Here is a 23,001-nt window from a genome sequence, read left to right as displayed (position 1 = left end):
TAAGTTACCGATGTGTTATACTTTGGTACAATGGCTATATTGCAAAGAAGGTATAAATCGGGAAAAATACACAACATGGCATTAACTAAATTAGGCTGACAAACGTGAATTTGTATGTTTCAGAGTTTAGAAAACGGCATGTATTTCGTTCATATTTTAAAGTCGGAATACATTCGAAAGCAGCGCAATATATCTATATATATTAGGGTTAAGTTTTGTTGTTTGTTTTGCCCAGGTCTGTGCTAGAATAACAACGAACTTTAAAATTTGGGTTCTGAGTGGAAAACGTTGCGTAACGACATCGCTAAGTTTTATGATCCCAAGTTGTTTTCCCACAATAAATCTAGAGTTAAACCTAGATTAAATCTATTCTCGCCAAATCCTAGAACCTTGTAGTGCAAGTCAGTGGAATATAACAGGAAAAATTCGCAGCATGGAAATCAAATTTTGTATTTGGAAATTATTCCTTTACACAGTCACAGTACATTTATTCCAAAATTCAAGAGAAGAGTAAGCAAGAAAACGATCAAAGAGTTTTTTTTTTTTGAAAACAATAACCCAAAATTAGGCAGATTATTTTTACGGCTTCATCACAACTACGAATCGAAACGAAAAATTGCGCGTGTTAAAACACGAGATTTCATTCTAACTTAATAAATTAATATCAATGTCGGGGATCAATCCTTTATCTTCCTGAAGAAAAATAAATCTTAGGAAAATTCATAACGATGCAATACTGATAAAAAAAAGACTCATAAAGAAACGAACAGTTAGGAAAGAATGTCAACTTTTTTTTCGATTTTTCAACAAAGCGTGTAAGTTTCTAGTGCGTATGGTACAGTACAGAAAAAAAACAATTGCGGTCAAGGTAAGATAACGCAACTGAAATAAGAAAAAAACAAAACAGCTATTGTCCTTAGGTTTCGCAAAGCCCAAATAAAAGGGATTTTACTGGTGCCAATGTACTATAACAGAAGGAATGAAGACGACTGACTTGCAAAGGACGACAACGCATCCCATAAATCACTTCGATTCGCTTGCAACGTTTGTAGGATTTACCGTTTTGTTAAGGATGTTTACTCCCAAGCCGGTCGACTGGAACGTGGTCGCCTCTGCAGTAAAAATATCTATGTCAGTGATTTAGGCTACAACTAGTGTTCCGCAAGATATTGATTATTATGACCAATGTTCCATGGAACGTCGATCGAAAACCACCGTCGGTGTAACTCAGCGCATGGAAGGGAAGTAGCCTTTCATAGGAAATCCACAAAACAGATAAAGGCTCTCTAGACCTGTTTGTAGTAAATCTGCTGTAAAATATCCTGCTCTACCAACAATGTTGCAAAAATGCGTATGTCTATTTGTAAAAAATTTACCTAAATTTTCATTTATACATTGTTTAGCTGAAATCTATATTGATAAACAGTAGTTAATCCATTATACCAAAAGAAATGCTTGGTTACTATTGACTCCAAGTGGACTGACAACTCTTCAGTAGAATATTTGCACAGTTTAAATGTTCCACAGTGATTTGCTTTATTTTTTATTTGTTTTAATAATAAGTTTGTTGTGCAATAATCATACGATTGCATCTCTGTTGGTCTGTTAGTGGCATTAGTGCCTAAGTACAATCCATCTCGGATATTATTTTTGTGCTCGTCCAAATAGGTCCGATATTGACTAAAACAATAAAGGCGAATAAATAGTTGTTTTGTTGTTTATTTTAATGAAACCTATAAACTTTGCTTTATCCGTTTAATTATTTTAATGCATAAAGCGACAAAAATAGTCAAAACGCACTATTCTATAGACTAACAGACGCTTATTAAATAGTATTGACGTAGCCTAAAATGTCGTTACAATCAAGGGACAAAATTAGCGAAATGACATAATTAACACTTTTGGAACAACTGACTTTTTTCGACTTTTTTCTTACTTTTTTTTCAAGTTTAAAGGGTTAATGAACAATATACCTTCGACCAATTGTGGCAATTTAAGTTGTACTACAATATATTTAAGCTAAAAGCACGCGTGTACTTACTCAGGCATATAATTGCCATAACGCCACACAAGTACCGCCAACTTTTAAAAACAAAAATAAAACTACGCAACTAAATAATTTTTTGACAGGTCGGCTGAAAAGAAAATTTTCTACCACACTGAACAAAGACAATAAAATCTCGTCAAAGTGATCTCGCGTACACTGTACGTGAACCCGTTATGGATTTTGTATTGTATCATTCGTGCCAGTTGAACAGTTTTATAGTAAATGTCTCGTGATAAATGCCTATTTTTAGTTGTATGTATGTCAGATTTGCAAAGCATATAGCTTCCGTTAGATCGAAATAATAAAAATATTCAAAGGAACAAACCTTTTCGACAAAGCCTCCCATCTTCATTCGCCTCGCCTCCTCTCTCATCATCTGGTTGTACTCTTGCTCCTCTCGTTTTTCTCTTTCTTTCTCCTGATCCTCCCACTCTCTCCTGGTGCGAGCTTGGCGGTCGCGCGCGGTGATTTGACCGTGAAGCTCTTCTTGCCTGTGTTTTGATTAAAAATAGCAATTTTAAAAGGAATTCCGTTATCCTGGTAATCCTGGGGGAGCAATTCCATTTGTATTTTTTTTGCATATTTAGTAGGAGTGAAATCATTAGTAGCAATTATAACTATACCTAGAAAAACGGATTGAAGCTAAAATCATTGGTTAAAACCGGGGACTTAAAATGCCTCAAAATGATGAACCAACAGCAGTATTGAACTCTTTAATCCTGGCAATCCTAGACTCTGTTAATCCTGGTAATCCTTAATTTTAAAATATAAACCGTATTTTCAATATTGGTAGCGTTTAGATATCGGACAAATAGTTTTGCTTATGTTTAATTTTAAACTGAAGGCCTGATTAGCGCGAAAATGTGTGAATAACATGCATATGTGGTAGTAATTCACTCAAGAGGCTACAATTCACGCCACAATAAAAAAATTGGTTCCATACAGCGTATAGCTAAACTACATAACGCAATCCAAAGACTGGGAGAAACCAGTATGTTGTTCTGACCCTTAGCAATGCGTTATACACAATTATAATTATTGCTTAATAATAAATTCTAAGCCAAAAAGGTCGAGTAGATCGACATAATCTTAATTAAGACGTTTCGATACAAGCTTGAATCATCTTCAGTTCATGTGACTGAGAAGTAATTCAAAGTATCACTAAAAGGTGGGATGTAATTGTTATCGGTAAAACTGTCTATGGTTGAAACATTATTTACAACGACGTAAAAAGTTTTCTTTTTAATAACAAAAGAAGATGCCGACCTCTTCTGTTTTCTCCTTTCCTCCTCCTCTTTGTCGATCCTTGCCGTCTTCTGGACCTCCTCCATCTGCTCCAGAAGATCCTCCCGCTCTTTGAGGAGCGTTTGCTGCCGGATGCGGTTCAGCTCGGCTCGTCGCTTGATCTGGCCTCCTCTCTCGTCTAAGACCTGAAAAAAAACGCAACATTTTTTTTTAATTTGAACGATTTCTGAAATATGCACCTTTCAAATGTGTTAAAAGGCAAAAAAAATTTAACTTTTCTTTTCTTTTTTAGAATGGGACACTTTTTTGGTCAGACGTGTCCGTTTATATACACAAGTGGTGAGGTGCTATTGTAGACCAATTTTAAGAGTAATACTTTAAAGCGCCTCCCGAAAACAAACAATCTGTATTGTAAGTGTTTGTTGTTTATCAAACGCTAAATAATCATTTATTATAACCAGACACGATGTTTGCTACTCTTAAAACAAAGGTATAACACTGATTCGCTTTCTTCCTGATCATCAAAATGGTGACGATACTAATACCAAGTCTAAGAACATTTGTATTAAAGTTTGGTTCGCAAAACGTTTCCTAGAAATTGAGTTGAAAAACGAAATACCGTCTGTCATTGCTTTAAACTTAAAAGTGAACGATAAATTAATGAAAATCGTTTTGGCCAGTTTTCTACCAACTTGGAATATGCTTGCCAAGTCAGATAAAGTATGCTACGAGTTCGTTAGGCCTAAAAGGTCAAATCAAAATTGAATTTAATACTATTTTACAAAAATACTGACAGTGGAACTTTCTCCCGGCGTGAAGTAATAAATTAAAAGATCAAAACAAACATCCTTTGATTTTGTCAAATTTAACTTACCTCGCCCATAAGCTTCTCCCTCGCCATTCGTTCTTTCCTCCACTCCTCTTCACGTTGATCCCAAACTCTTCGCGCCTCTTCCCGATAAACGAGGTCGAGTTCTGCTTCGCGCTCGCGCTCAAGCTTTAGCTGCTCCTCCAGGACCTGAGTAAAATAAACGAAGCATTTATAAATAACAAGTCGAGATAAGTATATAAACAGGTCTTCAGAAAGTTTTCAGTATTTTTTAAATAAGATTACACATATCTTTTATTTTTTTATTTTATTTTAATTTAATAGTTATTTAATACTTATTTTATTTTTATTTTTGTTTTTATTTTATTTTATTTTTATAATTATATTTTTATTTTTCTAAAAAATATATATATTTTATATTGAGCTGACCTGCTTCATCCACTTGACATCCTCCTTGGCTCGTTTTTCTCGCTCTGTTTGCACTTCGTCTCGCTTCCGCTCTTCCTGCTCCAGCAGTCGAAGGATTTCTCGATCTCGCTCGAGCTCCTCCTGAACTTGCTGGGCTCGCCTCCGGAGCTGCGCCTTGTACTGATGATGCAGAAATCTGGAAATTAAAACGACATCACAAACTTAACGTCTTAAACACAATAAAATTGGCAAAACATATTCAATTTAGATGCATAATGGTTGGAGATTGTAGTAAAACGAATATAATAAGAATATCAAAGCCCATACAGAAATAGGTATCAAACTCTGTTAAAAATGAATAACGAGTTATTTGAAACATTCAAAATGATACCTACTTCTGTATGGGATTTGATATTCTTATTATATTCAATTTAGTTTTTACTTTATATTAATACAAAAGTATATATCTTTAAATGCCAATATTGATATTATATAAAACCTGTGATGCTCGGCTTTCTTTCTCTGTTCCTCCATCTTTCTTCTCTCCTCTTTAAGTTTCTCCAGTTTCCACTCTTCCTGTTGAATTTGATCTTCCTCTCGCTTGAGAACGGCTGCTGCCTCTTCACGATCCTGCAAGTCCTGAAAGGCACAACTTGTTTGATTTCAATTAAAAGTCGTTTCTTGGTCTACTCATAGACATTTTATTTAGCAGAAATAATTCATACAGGTTGTATAGAAAGCCCACAACTTTGGATTGTACCAGTAAGTCATAAAAGCACACCTTTGTAATTAGATTGGAATCTTTTTGAAATAGTAGGAAATTGATGTTTATGTTCAGCAGTGTTGACTTTTTTAGTTAACAGACATTTATAAACAAGTAATAATAGCGCTAATAAGCTGCATAAAAGAATATGAGAAACATAGTTTTTTCCAACCACAGTTGAATACAAAATAGTTTGCTGCATTTCAAAACACAAGACACGTTTCGTTTGCCTTCTAACTTCTGGCAACAAAATGGTACACATCCTTAACCCTATTATGCACCATTTATATTGAATTCTTAAAGTGTAGCCAGTCTGTTAGGCGGCAGCGTAAATATAAGTCCACCTAAATATGCAGTAGTTTAACACAATGTAAGACTTTTTAAATATGTGTTCTTTGACACAATATTACATATTATGGTGTACCATCCCTGTCCCCACCATAATTATTTATATATATATTTGAGAAAGGCATATATTTGAGAACCACTGATCTAAAGGGTCACATTAAAAAAAAATTAACTATTTTGATTTTTGAAATCCTGCAAAACACAAACAAACCCACACTTACTTAAAATCAAAGTAACACACTATACACAAAGTTGTTACATTGTGGACTGTATATATTGGGCCAATGTGCTGTACAACATACTTTAATTTGTTTCCTGAGGATTTCCGCCCTTTCCCTTTCTGCCTCGACTCTTTGCTCCTCTTTTTTCTGGATGTTCTCAAGAGCTTTAAGGCGCGCCTCCTCGTACTCATTTGCAAACTTGCGCTCAAGTTTCTTCTCTTCTTTTTTGGCCTGAAATGATGCACAATAAATAGGACAAGTTTAAACTAGTTTAAAAAACAAGGTTTAGAAAAGGGAACACGCCATGTTTATAAATTACATACAAGGATATCAACAAATACAGGACAGTTAAGAGACATAAGAATCCAATGTTCCAACATGTATCTAAAGGAGATAGACACATATCATATTGTCTCATTTACATTTGTATCACACAGGAAGCATTTACAACACAAATCAATATTAGTAGCCATTCAAGGATCATTGTGCACGCAAGTGACTGAAGTGGCAAGCACATATTAATCATTGATCTCACAGCATCAACCTATGTGGTACCATTGTTACAATTGCTGGGCCTTTGTTCATTTCTGAAAATGACAGTTTAATGCCTTATAAAATAGAAAAATATACATAATGCAAAAACAAATTTATTATTAATAAACCGCAATGCCAAAGATTTAGTAAACAAAACGTTTAGGGCTTGTTAAATTGGGATTTTAACTAAATTTTTGTCTCTGCCACATCTTTTCCACTACTACCAATTTAAAGTTAAAGCTTGATAATATCTGCTTCAGAAAGAAATTGACCAACTTAAGATGTATTTACTGCAACCATGACAATATTATGGTAAGGAAATTCAAATACTTACTGCTTCTTTGCGATCTGTCTGGTCACCCCAAGCCTCAACAACATGATCTTTGTGCAAGTCACTCTCAATAGCTCGTAATTCAGGATTGTTCTCTTTCCAATGTTCATATAGTTTTTCAGCAGCAACCTTAAATTAAAACAAAATAGCTTGTAAAATATAAATTTATATAGCATATATATTTATATAATATAACCCATGTTTGACTAAATTGATTAAAATGACCTCGTAAATTGGTTTATTGTACTAATAAATATACTCAAGTTTGGATAACTATTTTTTAAAGCAGATCTGACAAGAATGTAGCATCCTGGCACTATTAAAATATTTTTTAAGAATAACCTTTACACCCTGTAATGAGGATATTTGCCTACCTGTTTCCGTTTCTCTTCTCTGGCAGATTTGAGGTTCTCAGACCTGAAAGTACAAACATTTCAAAATCACAGGCATGAGTTTTAACAGGTTTAAAATCAGGGTGATGGTCCACAATCCAATCACTTTTTTATAGTAACAAAAGATACAGTAACAAAAATGACAAATATGTTAAACAAATATAATAATAATAATAATCTTTGATCCACCTGAACCCAAAGCTAACCTAAATAATTTTAGTAATTAATACTACAATTCCCTGGACAAAAAATTATTTTATGCCCAGCAGAGTTTTGGCATATTTCTCAGTGAGCGTTCAAATAGAATTTATATTAAACATTTATTCATTTAATTTGATTTAAATTTTGACAGCTGAATTAGTTACGTTCCTAAAAAAAAGTGAAAGAATTCTAGACCAGCGCCAAAAACAGTACAACAGTAATCATATTTATTTTTACAAAAGTAAAAATAATGTTTATTCACTTCTCTTTCATTTCCTTGAGACGTGAGTAGTTGCCCAATGAAAGGTGTCTTAATTCAGCTTCCAAAGAATCTTTTTCCTCTTGAAGCATCTTCTGTAGTTTTGCTCTTCTTCGATGAAGAGCGGCTGCTTTTCGTGACTTTTCTTCCCTCGATGAATATGCATCCATACTGTAAACAACAGTTTCCTGTCAGTTCAAGAAGTGTCGAAGAAATTAGCTAAGTTATTACTTCCTTTTATGGTGAATATCTAGTTAAGAAATCAATTAACATTAAAAAAATAGTCATTTGGTGAGTTTGAACATGCAAATATTGCTATGCAGTAATGTATGTCATCAACATGATGTTTGAACGTGGATGCTCATCTAGAATCCTACCACATTTTTGTCCGGCGGTTTATATTGTTAACAACATTTGTTAGCGTTTTGGTTTGGGTAGGTCAACCCGGTCAAGTATTATTATTTTTAGATTTATTCTTACATATTTATGCCTTCTTGTAATTTGAATTTTGACAACTCGTTTCGTTAGTGTTAAAATAAATATGGTAGGATTCAAGACCAGCGCCAAAAGTTGTTCTTAACTCAATCATATAGCTTTCTGGGGAGGATGTGTCTATAAAAGCCTAAAAATGTATATGTATAGATTGCTAAACATTCAAATCAAAACCTACTAACTTTTAGGTAATTTAACCAACCTTTTGTTGAATGATTGTTTCGACTGTAAATTGTTGGACAGTTTCGTGTTGACATTTTGGTCGTTGAAATATTTCGCCGCCGTGTTCCACTGGTCGCGAAACAACTGATGCTGCTGGTGCATTCGTGACATTTGTTGCTCGATGTGCTGGTGCTTGTGTGTCCAGCAAGAGGGCAAAGTCGGAAGAGCCATATCGACTTCTAACGACGTCTTCTGCGGTGCTGTAAGTTTAAATTATAAGCGTGACTGCGTGAACTCACTTGAAAATTAAAATCCGTTTTTGTTTTTGCGGCTGTTTCTATTGTGAAAACATCCTGAGCAGTAAGGCATAATCGTTGCAAACGGCGGCTAACTTTTGAAGTATTTACGATTTAGTTTGGGAATATCTACATCTATTTGACATGTATGACAAAATGAATACCAAATTGAAAATTGTGGTTTCAAATAACCGACATAGATGTTATACGTTGATTACGATACAGATCTGCATTAGGGGAAGAAAATGTTTAAAGCGTTAAAAACTAAAATTTTCGAATGATTGTTTATAGATAAACATTTTGTAGCAACACAAACATTTTTTGAACTATAACCTTTATTTAACAATTAACAATTGCTTAACTACATTCTTAAAATTTAAAAATTTATTTAATCAAATTATGCACAAAAGTAAGATGTCTATTATTTATTGCGAAGATTTGACACGCTTGGTCGGTTTCAGTTGTCTCCCAAGTCGTTGTGAGATTAAGTTGACGTGGCCGAATTTCCATATGTTCGTTATGTTTGTTTGAGCAGTAATGTTGAAAGAAAACAAATGTTTTTATCTTCCTGTTTCTTATATATTTTTGCTTTGAATGTATATTTCTCATATATATATAATATTGGATAATTTCGTGTACTAGCTGTTAAACCCACAGCAACATGTATATCATTTTCATATAAAGCAGGTTGTTGTCATGATACTTTATAATACCTTAATAGAAGTGGCAATCCTTGTAATTTAGTTTAAACTATAATAATATTGTGTCTGCAGCAGTATATTTTTGTATATAAAATGAATTTTTTAGTATTTGTTGCCATAAGCCTGTTGGCATTTGCCCGTGTTGGGAATTCATACTTTATCACAGTTGATGCACATGCCGAAGAGTGCTTCTTTGACAATGCAGAAGCTGGTACAAAGCTTGGATTAATGTTTGAAGTTGCAGAGGGTGGATTTTTGGATATTGATATTGAGGCAAGTATATACACGATGCACATGAAGTTAAATAAACTTGTATTTAATTTTTTTTTATATTCCTAATTCTGCAATAGATTTTAAGGGCAAAATATCATTCTTTGTGTTTGTATCTCCCTTTGCAGTTGAAGTGGGTTGTTACAAAAAAAAATCTCAAACAAATTCTCACTCAATTTGTAGCAATGAAATGTGGTAACAATTTAATTTGTTATGAAAATATTTATTTTTCATTTCAAGGTTACTGGGCCCGATGGCAAGACAATCTACCAGGGTGCAAAGGAATCCAATGGCAAATACACATTTACCGCACCGAATACTGGAAAGTACAAGTTCTGCTTCAGCAACAAAATGTCAACGATGACGCCGAAAATTGTCATGTTTAGCATCGATATTGGCGAGGCTGCCAAGCCAACAGAAGATGCAGAATCAGATGGTAAATGTTTGTTTAGGGATACTCTTTATCTTCTGGGTTCGCGTACAGGTTGTATTTCAAAAGACAATTCAATTTTCAAGCTTTATTACAGATAACTTGTTTTGACTCAAACTATTATTAAGAATATTTCTGCTGGACTATGCACTATGGTTTACTTTGCAAAACAATGTGTTTCTTTGGAACAATGTTATATATAAAAAGCAATATAGCTTTCACTATTATGCTATATCAGGGGTGGGCAAATGTATTCAATGGAAGAGCTATTTGCAGAAAATACAAGTACCTGAGAGCCTCAAAATTATTTCAATACTAAAACCGTAAATAATGCAAGTTCAGCAATAATAACAGAATTGTAATATAACAAGTTTTCATCTTTACATTTTCGTTTTTTGCTAGCTTTAGATGCCATTGTTTTCGTTTTGAAGTGTATTTAAACAGACTAAACTGAGCTAAATCTTACTGTCTGAGCAATGAAATTGTGCTGATTTGCTGTTAATTAACTCTTCGGATTCTCTGTCTAGTGTTACGTCATAAACAAAATGCTGCCTAACTATGAATACTTGTTTGTGAAAGAGTGTGAATGTACAGTACTAGAATTTTAATTGCATTTAATTTACTGTAGAAATTTATCTTATATAACTGTTGTCTTTTTGCAGCTGCTCACCATGACAAACTGGAAGGAATGATAAATGAACTATCGGTGGCTATGACTGGAGTTAAGCATGAACAGGAATATATGGAAGTGAGAGAAAGAATTCACCGAGCAAGTAAGTGATAAAAATTCTTTTAAAATTTAATTGGAATACAATAAAAATAAATATGTTTTTACTTGTTAAATATTTAGTGGGAATTTGAAAAATATGTTTCCAGTTAAAAGTTGTTATATTTTTTACTATCTTTAAATTTGAAAATTCTTTTAAAATTTAATTGGGATACAATAAAAATAAATATGTTTTTACTTGTTTAAGATTTAGTGGGAATTTGAAAAAAAAGTTTGTTTCAAGTTGATAATTGTTATATATTAATGTCTTTAAATTGTATTGTTTTGCAGTCAACGACAACACCAACTCCCGCGTTGTTTTGTGGGCTTTCTTTGAGTCACTCGTCCTTGTCGCAATGACATTGGGACAAATCTACTACCTAAAGAGGTTTTTTGAAGTTCGAAGAGTTATTTAGGCACTTTTTGCAACATATTTTACTATTTTTCGCGTTCTGGTGTCGATGAACTGCACACAACAACAGCAAAATAAATGATATAGGGCATTCTAAAACTGATGCCAATATCACACCTTTATATATAGCGTTTAATGTATTTATTACATTTTTTTCATTTAAATGTTGGCTTAGAAAAAGATGCTTATATTAAAAATAAATGCCAACATTAGTTTGTCGTCATTTTAGTTTTCAGTTTGACAAATTAAAAAAATAACATGGATTTCACCATGCCAGTAAGATTTGCCTATACCATAATATAATGTATTACTTTGCACAAAAATATGGTATTTAAAAAAAAAAAAAACTTCGTAGCTCTAACATCATTGGCAGTAAATGTTAAATCACTTATTTCTTGTCACTGCTTTTACAAATTACGAATTTCTACAAATGGGGTGGTTTGGTGACCTAATTCCTCATTTATTCCGATTTCGCGCGCGTTTTGGTCGTTTTATTGCAATGCGTTGGTTGTGAAAGAAAAGATGCAAGATTTCTCAATTATGTGTAGAGTCTGTTGGGAATATCTTTTGAAAACCGCCAGCTTAATAACACTGTTGTGTTTAATATTGGCCATAGTGACGGCTTTAGCCACCAGTTGGTTTGCCTCAATCAGTACAGGATTTCCTGACAATTGTCGGCAGACGTAGATAGACCCGGCTTACCCGTACTAAAAAAGAAAGCACGAAAAAACATTGTTTTGTAAGTTCTAAACCAAATGAAAAAACTACTTTGTCGACTGCAAGATCTATTTACTATAATAATCTCAATTTAAAATAGTTCCAAAAGTTAGTTTAAAGCTCCCCAAACAACCATGTCAGACTGTTTATTGAAATTTATTTTATGTCTAGAAAATATTTTTAAATGTTAACGTAATTAATTTGCTAGCCATCAAACAGTTTCCACAGATCTCGTCGCCCAATTTTATGGCACAGAACAGACCGTGGCGGCCACCGTGTTCTGCATTTTACACGATGGGCTCAAAACTTTTGTACATCTTTGAGCCCATCGTGCAAATCAGATGCAGACATACATATAACTTAATTATAATTACCAGTCTGCATTTAGGACAGACATCTAAAATTATGTCGTCGGCTAGAGAAAGTAACAACAATATTTTAATAAGTTAAGCAAACTACAAATTTTAAGATCTTGAGTACCTAATTACGGCGAACGAACAAATGTCAAAATGAAACATGTCTTTAGAAATTCCACATACTCTGTCATCGTTATTAAACTTGAAGTACAACTATTGTTCGTTGCACGAACAGATAACTTTAGATTGGTATGAATACTATGTAATGAAATATGCACACACAATAAATACGTGTTCAACAACTGTTATCTCGCCCTTCTGAAGGCTTTCTTATCATAGTACACCGAAAGCCATCGAAGACTCCATGAATCTGTCGATTAATGATGCCAGCAAGGCGCAGGCTAGAGCCTGCAGTGAGGTTTGAACTCACGACCCCGGCCATCGGGACCGTGGCTCTTAAATCGGATATCTCAACGTTTTATCGAAAAATATACGACCCCGTAATGTATTTCACTGATGCTTCTTTCAAAGAGAAAATCTGCGGCATCTTACAGAAAGACTGTATCAGCCCACAAGTTTTGTTTGGGAGTAAAAACGCAAAATTCAACAAACGCAATATACGATGCAATTTTTCCGCAACTGTAGTGAAATTTCGTTGCTTTGAAAGAAATATAAAATAAATGTTTTAGTTGGCCTTGAATAGAAATTGAAGAAGTTCGTACCAACATGAAAAAAAAACAGTAAAGCAAACAAAACTATGATATATATTTAATCACCAAATGATGCTCAATAAAATTTACAACGAAAAGCTTTGTCACTAAGTATTTGCGAGTTACACTATGATACAACAGCTTTCAAAAAAACAAGGTTCAGGGGTTCGTTTTAGAAGCTTGGTCGCAATAAAACTTGCTTTATCTACTACACCAGTGGTCCCCAACTCGGGGGTCGCCTAAAATTTTTGTGGGGTCGCCATAACTCATCATATTCCTACTGTTTTAGTACGATTTATGTAATTCGTTTTTTTTACGACGACGTCACACTAATAAACGTGAGTGAGTGCATAGGTGAGACAAGCTTTCGTTTCTGCTATATAGAATTGCTGTTTTTAGCTTTTAATGCAATTTACTGTTGAAACAAATTGAAAGTTTTGTGTTCGTTTGTTTGTTAAATTCAAATTTGTATGATAACTAAACTTCCTAAGGGCAATCATTTTGGTGCACATGTTTAGTCACGGTTCTCTGGAATTGTGTATAATTTACGCATATTCTCTCGTGTTACTTTGTTACAGCAGTAATTGAAATATTTTTATTCGTATCTGACACAAAATGGGGTCGCATTGTAAATTCTAATTTCTTTTGTTCAAAATGGGGTCGCATTGTAAATTCTAATTTCTTTTGTTCAAAATGGGGTCGCATTGTAAATTCTGATTTCATTTTGTTCAAATTGGGGTCGCTTGTTACAAAGGTTGAAGACCACTGTACTACACAACATAAAACAACCTTAGGAAGTGCGGTTGTTGGACAACCATTCGATACTAAAATGTATATTGCTTTTCAACAACAGTGTCACCTGGTCCACAACTAACTAATTACTAAAATAATGTAATCTTAATGCACGATAAACGGTGATGTTGCAACACAAAAAAGCAATATTACAGTAGGGCAATGCAGTTAACTACCGCAAGTTTACGCAAATGCTTTAGCGAATGTCTTGAATTGTACAGCACAATGTTTTCCGGCAAACACTCACACACATACACATAAATACAAAAATACACTTCTCCGTTCAAAAAAAGAAACTTTTATATCGCTTTTAAATCTTTGACAATAAGAACACTAATACAGGCCTGAATCCCGACGAATAAATCATGATTTGAAACGCACGCGAAGTTCAGGCATTACGCCGCCGGCTTGGAGCGATTCTTCTTGGCGTACCATTCATTACTTTTGTCCGCTTCAAGCGCCTCGTTCATCAACTGGTCGCCTTTTGGATCCACCTGTTAAGCAATTATTAAATAAGTTTGTAGTAACAATTATTTTGGTAATGATTTACGTGTCAATTCGAAAGAACAGCCACTTTTCTAGCAACTTTTAAACGCGATGCGCTACACTGCTTGACACAAAACGCTGCAATAACAGTTGGCTGGCGGTCAGGAATTTGAGAGGAGACTCGAAACCAAAATTACGGCCATTTTTTGTGGCTAGATGTTGTTTGTCTGCCGATCTTAAATACAACGCTGACGTTAATTTATGCAGCAGGCAGTTCAGCGTTAATGAAGTTTGGCTAAATCCGTACCGGGCCAAACTTCCATAAAATAACAGCATGTACATGAAAGGAAATTCCTAAATTGCAAGCTCTTTTGTTAAACATAAACTGCTACTTTAGTTTAAATTAAAACAAGTTTGGTTTCAAATAAAAAACGTTTTTAATACATGTTTGTCTTGTGCAGAAACTAGCGATGCCTGCTTTGTTCGTCTGTAATCTGCTTATTTAAAAAAAATGTTTCGTTTGTTTTATATTTTTTTGCACCTCAATTAACATAATTCAAACGATGTAAAACGGTTATTTTATTTGGAGAAAAAAAATCTTGGCAGACCTATATACCGTTTGAACGCCTGACCTAAAACGTCAAAGAACAGAAAAAGAAAACTAAAAATAGATTTGTGCCATACGCACCTGGGACAGTTCTCTGAAGGCCTCGTCGCCGACGAAGCAGATCTCATGGTCGTCTGGGTCGGCCAGAATCACCACCTGGACGGTGGCCTTACCGGGGGTGTCCAGACTCACCAGCTCCGTGAGAATCTTGGAGCTGATCGATTTGGCGGCGTCCTGGATGCCTGCCAGCTATAAAAAGGGATAATTATCGTTGCTCGAACAGCACACGATATTGTTCGTTTGCAGCAAATTTTTTCTGTGATTTAAGGTTTAAGCGGTTCGGTTGCATCTTTCGGTAGTGGATTTGTCCTTATTTTGAAAAGCCCTGTCTTAGAAAACCTAAATGTCTTCATTTTCGACTAGCGTCCTTATTTTGTCTTATTTTCAACAACTACAGAACTTCGATCGTTTTCCTCTGGAAACCAATGTTAAATAATATTCTAAAATTATGCTTTTGCGCTGATATTTTATGACATTATAAATGAAAAGGTACTCCCGTGGCGTACAAGTCTCAGGATTTTACTGTTAAGTGGCGAGATAGGTAGGGAAGTGGTATAGCAGTCTTGGCTGCTGTGCCAGGATACAGCAGCTGACGACATTTTAGCAGTAAACAGCAGTACAATGTTACTGCTGTTTAGGCTACAGCAGAATAGGGTGCGGCGAAGGAAGCATTTTTGCGAAGTGGTTGGTAATGGGGAAATGGGTGCAATGCAGTCGACACTTCGATTAAATCAGTGAAGTTATAAGCGGGAGTGGCGAACACTTCGATCGCAATCGACCGTTTGATCGTCACATTTCACCTGGTCGATCGCGTTATGTGGTCGGATTTTTAAAATAGTGTTCTTTAAGCAACATTATCAGGAGTTAACAGAAAACCAAACCATAAACCTAGATAAATTGCTGGAGCAGATTGTTTCTGGCAAAAAGTATGGAATGTGATATGACACGGCTCGTATAAATACGATGCATTTCCAAAACCGTTTTTTAAATGCTAATCTAGTTTTTCGGTTGTCCTTATTTTTGGGTCCATGTTGATGGCAACCCTGTATTTGGCACATCGAAGCATAACTGTTTTTTAACCGACGCAATGCTAAAAAAACAGGAAGAGTGACAAGAGTTAGTTTTTTAAGATGGATTCCAATCAAACGGCGCTTAAGTTACAAGTCAATTAAAGACTTACGTAACAGTATTTCAAATATCTCAACTTGACTCTAATGTTTTAGCTAGCATGTATTTACTCAGTGGCTAGAAGCCACAAGAAGTTGAATAAGTTTTTTGTCTTTCAAATTGAACTACTTGTATGTATATCCTGATAAATTGCACACTCCCTAACGAAACGCATTCTCCCATCACATTGTGATTGTGTTTCTAACGTTGATTACCAAAGCGAAAAGCAAAACCTTTACAGCAAGATAATCTGCCTGTAAATAGGATTCGTTGCTCTTATGATAGTATACGTTTTACATGTCCGTATCACGAAATTGTAATCAGGACAGGTGCAAAAACCAAAGGTGTTGGTGAACAACTATACAGCACATGCTTTATCCTTTGAAGAATTTTGTCAAACAAACCTGATCGCTAGGACAGGCTATTGCAACCCTTCCAAATGCCTTTTTGTGTTCCACTTGGCCAGGCACAGTACACAGACGGAGTTTGGCTTGTTTCTCACAATAGCCGAGTGTGGCCGCTTTGTCATCTTGCGCAAATACCTTCATTCCGGCGATGTTTGACCAGTAATCTGGGAATGAAAAGCAAAATGTGTATTTCGAACGACTAGCTGGCAAAAAACAGGAATGCTTTTCTTACCAACTGATTTCTTCAGATTTGAAGAGGCAATAGAGACCATTTGAACAGGATCTGCGGACAATGTGTAACACAATTCGTAATAAAAATGCAAAACAACAAACCCGTAAACGTTAGGTTGGTACTACAGCAGCGTGGTCCAACTATATTCTGTCGCGGGCCGATCTAAGATTTGGTTTTAGGGAAGGGGAATGGAAAAATCTGACATATTACGTTACAAGTTACGTTATTATTTAGGGCAGTGGTCTCCAACCTTTTTAATAATCGACCTCAATTTAAATAATATTAAATCAGAATTTACCCCTTTTTTCAGATAGGAATAAATTATATATATAATAATGCTGGAACTAAGTATCACGAGCGAATGTTTGTAAATTATGCACACTTCCAGATAACTGTGGCTATATCCTACGTGCCCCAAAATGATTTCTTTTAGGTAGTTTTATTTAAATTATGAATTTATATTTAGCACACGAACTAAAGCAAAAAATTCAATTTTTTTAACATTAAGTGCGATGGTTGCGCCTGCATAATGTCCACCAGTTAACAGACACTTTGCATAAGCTTAACGGCCATGATCTACTTCCAAGCGATTTACGATGTTGCTTTTTTTAATATGGTCAGTGCGATAAATTTCGTTTAGCAAAGCCATGTGGTTGAAAACGGAAATGTGGTTGAAAACGGAGTAGTTAACTCATAAAATTGGACGGAGTCAGGTAAGTTAGTTGCATAAAGTCCAAAAGTAAATATGTATTTGCTGCAATCTTTGTAACCCAAGACACCTATTTTATATAGAAGAAACAAAAGCTTATATTTCCTATGTACTCAGTCACATTTATTGGTGTGACGAAATTGCAAAGAAAACAAAATACATAAATCGTACTAAAACAGTAGGAATATAATGAGTTATGGCGACCCCAGAAAAATTTAGGCGATGTAATTAAAGAACTGAAGATAAGTTAATCCCGCGCACAACACAAAAAAATGTTTTCATTAGGTTGAATTGGCTAAACTATTAGTACAGTAATTCAGGAGGCTTTTCGCATTGGGCACACAACAAATTGCTCGTGCTTGACACGACCTGATTTTGACAAACGTGTTGTGAGGGCATTGAGTTGACTCTATAGTTCTAAGGCTGTGATGTCGAGCGCCAAGATTAAACATTGCATTATCGTGTTTTAAAAGATGTCACTAGACACAATACAACAGCAATATTGCAAAAAAACATTATAGATTCGCGAAAAGTCCCTGTTGTTAGCCTGGTATCATAATAAAATACGGATAAAATATATTTCGAAAGGGGAATAACTTTGATGGGTTGATTATAAATTTAGCAAAACTGCAATTTAAAGAGGGCCGTTATACCTTCTATGACATGTGTACTACTAATAGACAAAAAAACTGCAATGGCATTTAAAGAGACTTGTGGTAAAAAAAATCAACAAAAGCAGAAACATGATATTCACGCATAAGCGCAAAAAAAATTTCGCAGTTTAATGTTAAAGTTGGCAAAAAACAGAGTTTGAGTGGTGCCCAACCCAAATAAAACCATTAAAATCACTGTAAAAAAATTAAATATTGAAGTAAGGCTCGCATCCCCTTAAGAATTGCTTGGCGCCCACCCGATTAAGAACCGCTGGTATAGACTAACTAGATAATTTGGCAGAAGTTGTGTTTTGTAGTGAGTCTCTGGAGTAAATGAAACAATGCGGGAATGGGCAATTTGATAGCGGGCCAAATAAACGATCCCCAAAAAAATAACCTGTGGGCCAGTAGTAGGACCACGCTGTACAACAGTAAATGTGTAAATTTTACTATATTTTTAAATATTTCAATGAGCATTTTACAACAGAAAATACAACTTCAAATCTGAAGCTTATTGATTCCAAAACCTTGACAAACAAAAAGACAATAATATGCAATATTAAACCTGATGCTGGTTGTTCAGAATCCATGATCACAAACTTGTAACCGCCTGGTGCATTAATTTCAAAGGTACCATCAGACACATTTGTCATTGGCCAGTCCTTAGATTTGCAGTTTTGTACGACTTTGCTAGACTTTATGGTGATGCCCTGAGATAAACAAATAGCATTGTGAAAAATCTTTAAACTAAAAACAACACTAGGAAATATATAACAAAAATTTAAAATAAATCTTTAAAAAAAGTAGTAATTATATTAATTTAACTTGGTTGGCAAGTAAGTGTGCTTTAAAGTGGGAGAATTACAACATGGAAAATAGTTTCTATCTTCCTGTCAGATCTAGGAGTGTCTACTGTTTTCTGAATAAAAGGATGTCAATCAGCATTAATTTCCTGCAACCATTCACCAACCCAAACCAACAAGATCAAGACACAAGAATCATTATTTGCCGGCATCCAGTAAAACCCAATCCATTTTAAATTTATATACCATGAAATCATTTCCAAGGGCGTAATCGCCAATCCCGTAGTTGTAAGTCAATTCGCAGACAAAGTGGTTGTCCTCTGGCCCATATCCAACCATCGTCTTGCTCCATTTTCCATCGTAGGGTCTGTAGCGCAACAAATTGTACAGTTGGTTTGGAACTGATTGGTGCCAATTATTCTAGCACCACGTGCCATATACTTGCAATAAACATAATATGTCAAAAATAGTATATTTAGAATTAAACGTTTTGAAAAATAAATGACTTTTATTTTATCCTGTATCCATCACACTTTTAATAAATAAAAAAATATAGAAAAGCATTTTGAAATGATTTGTTTGATTTAACACTAGTTTATTACATTGTTCATTGTAAAGGTTAAACAACTATGAAACATGGTAAATATCGCAGAAGTTGATCAAACAATTATATACCAATCAAATAATTATAAAACAAATAAATAACTTACCCGTTACAAGTAGCCTTGCAGCCCTCTTCAAACTCTTCGTGTCGCAAAATCTAAAAAAAATATTACTTATTATTGGGGCGATTATTTTTTGACTTGGCCAAAAAAGTTAAATATATTGTTTACAAAATAAACAAAAATTGTACTGCACTTTTTAAAATTGTCATTCAGTTCTAAACAAAATCTACCAACATTTTAATGGTATTATAACTTCATTAGAGCAATAAATAGTATATGCGAGCAGTCAGAATTAACCACATATATATGTCTAGATCAGTGGTTTTCAACCAGGGTTCCGCGGAACCTAAGGTTCCGCTAGTACAAGCCAGGGGTTCCGCAATTTCTAAATTGTGTAGCTAATTGGGGTTCCTCAAGCCAGTGAAATATTTCCATAGGGTTCCACTCCAGCAAAAGGTTGAAAAGCACTGGTCTAGATTATCGCATTAGGTTCAGCTTGAACTTCGTTTTTTCAATTTATATAGTTGTGATCTCTGATTTGGACAATAGTATTGAACAGTATTTGTTGTGTTTATTTTTTAGTGTTGATTCGCAATTAGACTATGTCCTATTTCGTTAATATGATAGGTCTGTTTAGAATTTTTGCCATTCTTTCTACCTTGTATTTTAACTGAACTGTTTACTTAACAATTCTCTAAAATAGCCAACGTGTTTTTTTCTTTGGCATTTCTCCAGTTGTTTGTCTTTTTAATATGCCTAAAATATCAACAGAAGTTTTGCATAAACCAAAAAAATAACTGATTTGCGTTTCACCGATCCTCAGTAAAATATCAAAATCAAGTGAATACTGACACCAAGAAACTAGTGTAGTATTTCATGCTACAATTTTTGAGTTTTTAATCTGTTCTATGTCATAACATCATTATAACCACATGTTTAATCCACATCATAGAAGTGCAGTTTAATCAAGGGGTATCACTGATTTTTTTGTACTTTATTGCAACGGATACAAGTCTGGCATATTTATTGCAAGTTATTTATCATTTGAATGCTAGCTGTGAGCAATTTAGAAGTAATGACTTGATAAAAAGTGTAAAAAATGATAAAACTGGTATCAGTAGAAACTCTTCTTTAAAGCACCTACCTTCATGCCAAGGATCTCTCTGTAAAATTTCATGGTAGCAGAGCGGTCGCCAACTTTAAAGACGTAATGAAGAGTTCTTCGCCCTGCCATTTTTACTAACACCTTTCAAAATTTGTTGATTAATAAAAAATAATGCTAGGTTCAGGGAGTAAAAGCAATGGTTGTAGAGTGCAAAAAATATACTATTTTTAAAAAACACAACAATATGTTAGTGTTAAGATTGCTCAAAAGATGGTCAGACATTTAATTTTTTTTTAACACAATAACAAAAAAAATGTCAGCAATAAATTTCACTTGTTTTTTTCTCACATTTAAACTTTTATATTGAAGAATTGCCAGTATGCATTTCATGGCACATGGTAAAGCCAGTCTGCATTTTTTGGCACTTGGCAAATTTTGTGCAATGATGTTTGTTTAAGTTTTTTAAATTCTTCCAAAAATCAACCTTTGTCTAAAATTTTAAGTGAGCAATATACTAATTCTGGTGTGCTCACAAATTGTGTAAAAAATATTGGGTTTTCACCTGCCACAGAATGCATACTGACTGCTTGGTTTCCTTGATCAACCCTTTATACAATACAAAACCTAATTTCCTAATGTTAAAGCTTAACAAAATGTTAAGAAATGGTAGAAGCTATAGAGTTAAAAAAACACTGATAACGCTTATCTCCATGTTACTTCAACTTCATCTGTCCGGAACCTCTGAGTGCAAAACGAGTCTTTCAGGAGCTCTCCAGGGCCAATATCTTTAACGCCATGTTTATACATTTCATAGCCCGCTTGAGCTATCATGGCACCATTGTCAATGCAGTATCTGTCATCAGTTGCATAGAGTTTCGCTCCACGTTCACCGGCCATGACCCGCATCATCTCTTGCAATCTCATGTTGCATCCGACACCACCAACAATAAGTACTTCGTCAGACTGACAATGTGCCATTGCTCGCTCTGTGATTTCAATGAGCATTGCAAAGATTGTCTCCTGAAGTGAAAAACACAAATCTTCTGCCGTGCATTCCCCAGACTTAATCTTATTCCTTGCACAGTCGTCAACGTATGAGAGGATTCCAGAAAAAGAAACGTCCATCCCCTTAACAGTGTACGGAATCGGAACAAACTTTGCCCCTTTTTTAGCCATTTGTTCAATATTGTAGCCTGGGCTGGGATCATTGGATATGCGCAAAGTTCGCGCAAAGCGATCCAAGCAGTTGCCAACTGCAATGTCAATTGTCTCACCAAAGATCCTGTAGCGGCCTTGAGAGTAGCCGATAACCTGAGTGTTGCCACCTGAAACGTAGAGAACAATCGGATTCTCAGCACCAGTCACCAACCGACCCATCTCGATATGGGCGATACAGTGGTTCACGCCAATGATGGGCTTGTTCCACAATTGCGCTACAGTCCTTGCGGCAACAGCCACAGACACCAGGGGTGCGGCCATCCCCGGGCCCTTCGTGTATGCAACAGCGTCGATTTCTTCATGGGTCACGTTTGCGTCGCTGAGGGCTTGCTGTAAAATCTTAAGCATGTACCGGCGATGATGCTGCGCAGTTTCCCTGGGCAGAAAGCCTTGCCCAGGCGGCGATATGTAAGTGTGTCTCGGGTTGGACAGCACCTTTCCGTCTCTTACAATCCCGATGCCCAGCTTGTTCGCGCTGCCCTCGAAGCCGATTATAGTGTATGACATGGCAATTCCAGTTGCCTAATCCACGAGGCAACAATCAAGGAAATAACAGAATGCTTACCGAGAAGAAATGTGTCGCACAGCTCGTTTGTTTTTTGTATGGTGCAGTGTACACATGGTAAATACGCAATGACTCATCAAAATAAATATTGCAAGTCACAGTTACAAAGTTTGTCAAATTAGGCAGGAGTAGCTTGACGAACGCCGGTGGTTTATAAATTGGATCCGTCGTGGTCAAACGGAAAGTTTAATATTTCCTCGAAAATTACATTATCCGAACACTCATTCTCACTGATTTTTTAATGAATACGTTAATGTTTTGCATAAGTTTATACTTTGCCTTTGCAGTATGCTTCCCGTTTTGGGGATCCTAGGTTGCAACTTTCAAATCATCAAACTTCCTTGACGATTCACCGTACATAGACAACAAAAATATGTTTTACATTTTATAATAACCATAAGTCCGTTTTTTTTCGATTATAGCTCACAGCGCGACACAAACGTATCTTGTAAACAGGGTTGTGGACTCGGTTGAAAACAACCATTCGCACCTGGCTCGGCCTACAAAATTAAGTCGATTTTGGAGTCTGATTCGCCCTAAATAAACCGGGTCCGTCAAGACGACGGTCATGCTCGGACTTAACAGTCCACACATTCTCCTTTGTTAATAATTATAATAGAGATGTACTTATAACGAACCTAA

General features: G+C 35.2%; 4 protein-coding genes across 6 annotated transcripts; 1 reads left to right on the top strand and 3 right to left on the bottom strand.

Moving 5' to 3' along the window:
• Nucleotides 1-441: 441 nt before the first annotated feature.
• LOC146139697 (trichoplein keratin filament-binding protein-like) lies at nucleotides 442-8,493 on the bottom strand. Its single transcript, XM_083392109.1, has 11 exons — nucleotides 8,273-8,493; nucleotides 7,582-7,749; nucleotides 7,101-7,143; nucleotides 6,730-6,855; nucleotides 5,943-6,092; nucleotides 5,029-5,168; nucleotides 4,551-4,725; nucleotides 4,167-4,310; nucleotides 3,314-3,477; nucleotides 2,373-2,538; nucleotides 442-1,112 (listed from the first exon to the last, which is right to left on the bottom strand). The coding sequence occupies exons 1-11, from the start codon at nucleotides 8,461-8,463 to the stop codon at nucleotides 1,077-1,079; spliced, it is 1,503 nt and encodes a 500-aa protein (XP_083248235.1). The 5' UTR covers nucleotides 8,464-8,493; the 3' UTR covers nucleotides 442-1,076.
• Nucleotides 8,494-9,305: 812 nt separating this feature from the next.
• LOC146139696 (transmembrane emp24 domain-containing protein 2-like) lies at nucleotides 9,306-11,223 on the top strand. Of its 3 annotated transcripts, none has more exons than XM_083391317.1 (4): nucleotides 9,306-9,502; nucleotides 9,740-9,935; nucleotides 10,592-10,702; nucleotides 10,987-11,223. In XM_083391317.1, the coding sequence occupies exons 1-4, from the start codon at nucleotides 9,323-9,325 to the stop codon at nucleotides 11,109-11,111; spliced, it is 612 nt and encodes a 203-aa protein (XP_083247443.1). In that variant the 5' UTR covers nucleotides 9,306-9,322; the 3' UTR covers nucleotides 11,112-11,223. The 3 variants fall into 3 exon arrangements, with proteins under 3 accessions (XP_083247443.1, XP_083247444.1, XP_083247442.1); XM_083391318.1 differs by having other exon boundaries at nucleotides 9,740-9,941; XM_083391316.1 differs by having other exon boundaries at nucleotides 9,740-9,986.
• Nucleotides 11,224-13,585: 2,362 nt separating this feature from the next.
• LOC146139695 (glyoxalase domain-containing protein 4-like) lies at nucleotides 13,586-20,752 on the bottom strand. Its single transcript, XM_083391192.1, has 8 exons — nucleotides 20,616-20,752; nucleotides 19,517-19,566; nucleotides 19,053-19,173; nucleotides 18,569-18,713; nucleotides 16,642-16,692; nucleotides 16,407-16,573; nucleotides 14,857-15,024; nucleotides 13,586-14,176 (listed from the first exon to the last, which is right to left on the bottom strand). The coding sequence occupies exons 1-8, from the start codon at nucleotides 20,703-20,705 to the stop codon at nucleotides 14,078-14,080; spliced, it is 891 nt and encodes a 296-aa protein (XP_083247318.1). The 5' UTR covers nucleotides 20,706-20,752; the 3' UTR covers nucleotides 13,586-14,077.
• A 334-nt stretch (nucleotides 20,753-21,086) lies between these two features.
• On the bottom strand, nucleotides 21,087-22,360 carry LOC146139694 (tRNA N6-adenosine threonylcarbamoyltransferase-like). Its single transcript, XM_083391847.1, has one exon. The coding sequence runs from the start codon at nucleotides 22,299-22,301 to the stop codon at nucleotides 21,279-21,281; it is 1,023 nt and encodes a 340-aa protein (XP_083247973.1). The 5' UTR covers nucleotides 22,302-22,360; the 3' UTR covers nucleotides 21,087-21,278.
• Between the last annotated feature and the right edge of the window lie 641 nt (nucleotides 22,361-23,001).

The sequence above is a fragment of the Ascidiella aspersa genome, chromosome 6, assembly GCF_963924565.1.
Source record: "Ascidiella aspersa chromosome 6, kaAscAspe10.2, whole genome shotgun sequence".
Taxonomy (NCBI): domain Eukaryota; kingdom Metazoa; phylum Chordata; class Ascidiacea; order Phlebobranchia; family Ascidiidae; genus Ascidiella; species Ascidiella aspersa.
This window is presented reverse-complemented; position numbering and strand designations above follow the sequence as displayed.

Coding starts and splice junctions, on each gene's coding strand:
- LOC146139696 (XM_083391316.1), top strand. CDS start 9,323: ATGAATTTTTTAGTATTTGTTGCCATAAGCCTGTTGGCATTTGCCCGT. Junction 9,503..9,739: donor TTTTGGATATTGATATTGAG/GCAAGTATATAC, acceptor TTTCATTTCAAG/GTTACTGGGCCCGATGGCAA. Junction 9,987..10,591: donor TCTGGGTTCGCGTACAGGTT/GTATTTCAAAAG, acceptor GTCTTTTTGCAG/CTGCTCACCATGACAAACTG.
- LOC146139695 (XM_083391192.1), bottom strand. CDS start 20,705: ATGGCAGGGCGAAGAACTCTTCATTACGTCTTTAAAGTTGGCGACCGC. Junction 19,174..19,516: donor TGCAAGGCTACTTGTAACGG/GTAAGTTATTTA, acceptor GTTGCGCTACAG/ACCCTACGATGGAAAATGGA. Junction 16,693..18,568: donor TTCTGAACAACCAGCATCAG/GTTTAATATTGC, acceptor CATTGTCCGCAG/ATCCTGTTCAAATGGTCTCT.
- LOC146139697 (XM_083392109.1), bottom strand. CDS start 8,463: ATGGCTCTTCCGACTTTGCCCTCTTGCTGGACACACAAGCACCAGCAC. Junction 6,093..6,729: donor AGACAGATCGCAAAGAAGCA/GTAAGTATTTGA, acceptor GCATCATTTCAG/GCCAAAAAAGAAGAGAAGAA. Junction 5,169..5,942: donor TCCTCAGGAAACAAATTAAA/GTATGTTGTACA, acceptor TGTGCCTTTCAG/GACTTGCAGGATCGTGAAGA.
- LOC146139694 (XM_083391847.1), bottom strand. CDS start 22,301: ATGTCATACACTATAATCGGCTTCGAGGGCAGCGCGAACAAGCTGGGC.